The sequence below is a fragment of the Hydra viridissima genome, unplaced genomic scaffold (genome assembly GCF_058129835.1).
Source record: "Hydra viridissima isolate aposymbiotic clone 2 unplaced genomic scaffold, HvirCarnegie_v1 scaffold_2, whole genome shotgun sequence".
Classification (NCBI taxonomy): domain Eukaryota; kingdom Metazoa; phylum Cnidaria; class Hydrozoa; order Anthoathecata; family Hydridae; genus Hydra; species Hydra viridissima.
This window is the reverse complement of record NW_028324301.1, coordinates 8,787-13,250: the sequence shown is the minus strand read 5'-3', so window position 1 is coordinate 13,250 and position 4,464 is coordinate 8,787. Positions and strand designations below refer to the sequence as shown.

Here is a 4,464-nt window from a genome sequence, read left to right as displayed (position 1 = left end):
AATGGTTGGAGCAGTTTTCCTTTTTTAAATTTCACTTATGCAGTTTAACATCACAGGAAATATTATTTTGCTTTTTAACAAACTCTTAAAAACATCAGAAGTAATTCTAAATGCAACTCTATTAAAAGTTTTCACAGAATAACAAAACGACTTCTTTTTTTTTTTTTTTAAAGATAAAAAAAAGTTTGAACTATCTTTAAATAAGAAATGTGAGAACAGTTTAACAGAACTTCTTGTTTATTATGTCTTTAGCGAAACAGATAAAAATATTTGCAAAAGCATAGATAATACAAACTACACAAAAGGCCCATCTTTATTGCCAAACTGAACAAACTTATCTAAACTACATAAATGGTTTCACGATATTGCCATATTGAACAAACTTTTCTAAACTACCCTCTTTTTGAATTTTTAGCTTCATGTTTTTAATTTTGTCTTTAATATGGCTTTGGTAGGAGTACTTTTGCAAGACATGAATGAGCTTGTCACTGCTATGATTTGCCAAGATGCCAAGGTAATCTTTGTACGAGCAACTTGAGCTTACATCTGTAAACACGTCTTGCAAGATGTATGCCAACACCAAAGCTGCACATCGTGGAAAACTTCTGGTGTTGAACCATTCGTTGTGGCCAGGGCAAGCATTCAGCTTTTTAACTATTTCATCTAAAATTTTACAAACTCAAGTCATAACACAAAGTGATTAAATCAAATATTCATTTGGTTCTGAAGTAAGACAAGATTTATTCTGTTTTTTTTTTTATTTATTTTTTTTTTGTTGACCTTATTGTTTGCACTGATAGCAATAACTGGTTTTTGAAAGATTACCTAAATGGCATTGGCTAACTTCTGCTTTGTTTTCCTTTGTTCTTGGCTGAGTTGATCCTGAAATAAAATAAAATCATGTTCATTTTTCTAATTCATAAAAACCATCAACAGTTTCTAAGTGTTAGAGATGATAACAAGCTGTGCATGATTTCTAACGGTGATGTTTCTAACTTCATCATTAGAAATCGGGTAGACACAACTTTCTAAAAGTGCACTTAGCAATGATGGCTAGTTTTTGTTAACAGTTAACCATCTGAAATTGTGCAAGAAGAGGTTTGTGTTTATATATCTTTGTATAAATTAGGTTTTACATTACCGATGAGTTCTTGAGTGAAAGATGGCATTTCCAACTTGATTTTTTTTCTTCTTGGATCTTTTACTTCTAAAACATAATCAGTTTTAGTATCATTCACTTGTATAAACATTTAAGCAATCACAGAATTAGTCCTGCAACAAATACATACACACTTCTGTGTTGTTTTTTTGGTTTGTTTTGTTTTTTTTACAGCTTTAACAATAAAAATAGGGCAAGGAGTTGATTTGGGCATTTTCATTTTTTGAAAGCGTGTTGAGATTTGCATAAAAATCAAAAATCAAAAATCAAAAAGAATTTACCTCTGGATGTAGAGGCAAGACTTTGGCTAAATAGGCTACCAACAGATTGAACAGCATAAGGTGAGAGCTGCTTTGCAAGAACAGTACCAGCCTGTTGGACTGGAACAGCTGAAACTGGATCAGATGAAAGAAACAAACTGGGTTTGGCCAATGTTTGCTGAAAAGCAACAAGGCTAGGAGTCAGAGGAACAGAAAAGACCTCTTTTGAAGGACAGAAAGCGACTTGCTGAGAAGGAGAAGCAGAAACAGGTTTGGCAACCACTTGCTCATTAAAGTAAACTGGAGAAAGTTTTGCATGGTGTTCAATAAAATCCGGTTCATCAGGAAATAATGTTAATGCAAGAGGAGAACAAGCTGTGCCAACAGGAACAGCTAGAGTCTGATCTACATCCATACAAACAGCTTGTTCGTTAGGAACTAGTTGTGCAAGAGCAGGGGATAGTTCAAGAACTGGACCAGCGATTGTTTGTTCAGATGGAACAGACGAAACAGGAGTTGAGGTAGGTTCACACAAGAAATCTACAGCATGGTCGTTGCTATCCTCTAAAGGAACTTTGTTTTCTACAGCTGGAGCAAACGGAACCACTGTGGTACAGCTGAAAGTAGCAGCACATTCTTCAGAGTCAGAACCGGAGTCTAAATCTTCCTCAAAGATGTCCTCAACCTCATGAAAACCGTACTCCTCTGCATTAGTTTGGAGCCAGTCCATCACATCCTTCTCCTTCTTTGGTGGTCTCTCAGACTTTTCAACAGTCAAAGACTCTATGACTCCGAAGGACTGTCCGATGCCCAGGGCAAAGCGCAACTCCTCTGCAGCGTTCCACTGGGACACATAAAAGCTATCCATTGTGTTCCTGCTGTGCTTCATGTAGAGTGTAGCGAACCGCTCGCGATCTTCTTTGCTGTTGTTGGCAAAGTAAGTGGCTATCGAACCGCGAATGCAAGTGGGAGTAAGACGCTTCATGGGAATGTTTACTTGGCTTTTTCTGAAGCAGGACGTCAGGCAAGAGGAGATAGCAGAGGAACCCATCTGGTAAACAGGCACTCTAGTTGCACCGAGTGTCACACATTCGTCTTTGTTGGGTCTCATCGATGGAAAAAGGGGCCTGTAGCAGTCGCTCAACTCCAAAACAGTCTTGGTGTCTGCAGCCATGTAGTGAGAGTCGTTGACAAGAAGGTCTCTGTATCTCAGCAAATAAATATCGATCAACACTTTCAAGTCGTTCGGCACTAGAATGTTTTTGGCTCCGTACTTGTATGCTGTTTTGTAGCGCTCTTGCACAATGCAATATCCACACTCACTCTTCTCAGCAGCCATGTAGTCTCTAATGTTTAAAAGAGCAATGTTAGATTTTCTTAAACTGTTAATTACAGTGACAGAGAGCAGAAGATGGTTTCGTAGAGACACAGCATTGTCTCTAGTCGGTATAAGAGAGGGCTTTCTAATCGATTCCACTAACTCTCTTACGTATGCAGACTTGCCATATTCGGTCAGCAAACTGACATTGATGATGTTGATGCATTTTTTGCTTTTCACAAGGCTCCTCCTCAAAGAACGAAAGGGCCTCAGCACTTTTTGTAACTCCTCCACCTTGCAGCGCAAACGTCGGATGGCCTCATGAGAAAGTCCGAAATAGACATTCCTGGCTTCACTGAAACGAAACAGGAGACAAAGGTAGACGAGGCGGTTGTACAACGTGTGACAAGACATGGCTTTTGTTTGGTCAAGTTCACTCAGCTTGGAATTGAGCTGAATGTTTTTAAAGTGCATGGAAAAGTATCTATCCTCCAAAACGTTGGAATTGGTGAGAGCATTCGGGTGCAGCGTCAGCGTGCTGTCACAACATGTCAATATTTCAACAACTGCATTTTTGTAGATCTTTGCTTGTGACAAAGTGTTGTTGTTGGCTACCACAAGCCACTTTTCAAAATCTCTAAAGAGCTCATCTGCTGACTGGTAATAAAAGTGAAAAGCATCTTTGTCCAGCTGAAACAAGAGTCTCTTATCTTCTGTCAAGACGGAGGAGTTGGAAACCAAGTGCTTTAAGGAATTAAAATCAGAGTCTAGGACAGATTCGGTTTTCAGCTCTTTGTTTTCTACAGAGGTGCAGTGGTTTGCAGAAGGAGCCTCGGACGAACCAGCAACTGATGAGGGCAAGCTTAAAAGAGGATCAGAGGAAAGAACCGGAGAAGAAAAAGAGGAGGAAGGCCCAGGAGCAGAGGATGCAGAGCCTGATGCAGACGCTTGTTCAGCTACTGGCTTAATACCAAAGAAGGCAGGTCGAATAAATTGAGGGACATAGAGCTTGTCGTTGTCGTATCGCTTTGCCTCTGCAATCTTTTGTTTGATCGTCTTGGAATCGTAGAAATGAGTCTCTTTAAAGTGTATGTCCAGTCGGTCGTAATACTTCCAACATTGCAAACAGGGGTAAGGTTTTGGACAGCCGGACTTGCGTTCGAGACGAGCATGCTGAAACTTCCTGACCATTGCAGAGTAAAAGATGGAAGCTTCATCCAAAGTCCAAGAATGATCTTTTTTAGTCAAGTGTCTTTTAATGCTTGTGGAGGAATGTTTGCACAAAGGCATCGGACAGCTAACAGCGTACCTCTTCTTGGTACCATAGAAAGGTACAACCCTGTTTACGGAGCCACACGCTGCAACTAATGCGGCCCTGACTTTGTTTTTGAGCTTTAAGTCTCTCTGTTCTTGTGACTGCCTTCTTTTCTTTTTTTTCGCTTTAGAGTTCGGAGAAGGGGCAACAACAGTGTTGTTTTCTTGTGAAGAAGACATGTTCAGGTGTTTGTTCGCAACGGTTTATGCTAAAAAAAAAGAAAACAGTTAGTGAGAGTGTTTTTCTTCTGCCTGCATCCAATCCTGGAATGTTTACAACTGCAGGGAAGAGCTGTGTTTTTTCGAATCCTCTGCAAAAGAGAAAAAAGAAAGAAAAGAGAGCAACAAGAAGAAACAAAGTTTCCACTAGCAAATGAAAAAGAATGAGAGCAACTAGCATTACATGCATGGTG

General features: G+C 39.6%; 1 protein-coding gene across 1 annotated transcript; it reads right to left on the bottom strand.

Annotated features, from left to right (window-relative positions):
- Positions 1–310: 310 nt before the first annotated feature.
- Positions 311–4,231, bottom strand: LOC149891408 (uncharacterized). Its single transcript, XM_090079648.1, has 4 exons — positions 1,441–4,231; positions 1,142–1,207; positions 826–882; positions 311–663 (listed from the first exon to the last, which is right to left on the bottom strand). The coding sequence occupies exons 1-4, from the start codon at positions 4,229–4,231 to the stop codon at positions 344–346; spliced, it is 3,234 nt and encodes a 1,077-aa protein (XP_089935774.1). The 3' UTR covers positions 311–343.
- Positions 4,232–4,464: the final 233 nt, after the last annotated feature.

Excerpts from the sequence above, each read along its gene's own strand:
- LOC149891408 (XM_090079648.1), bottom strand. The coding sequence starts at position 4,231 with ATGTCTTCTTCACAAGAAAACAACACTGTTGTTGCCCCTTCTCCGAAC. Across the intron at positions 1,208-1,440 it reads TCTTGCCTCTACATCCAGAG|AAGTAAAAGATCCAAGAAGA; the intron begins GTAAATTCTTTT and ends ATTATGTTTTAG. Across the intron at positions 883-1,141 it reads TTTCACTCAAGAACTCATCG|GATCAACTCAGCCAAGAACA; the intron begins GTAATGTAAAAC and ends ATTTTATTTCAG.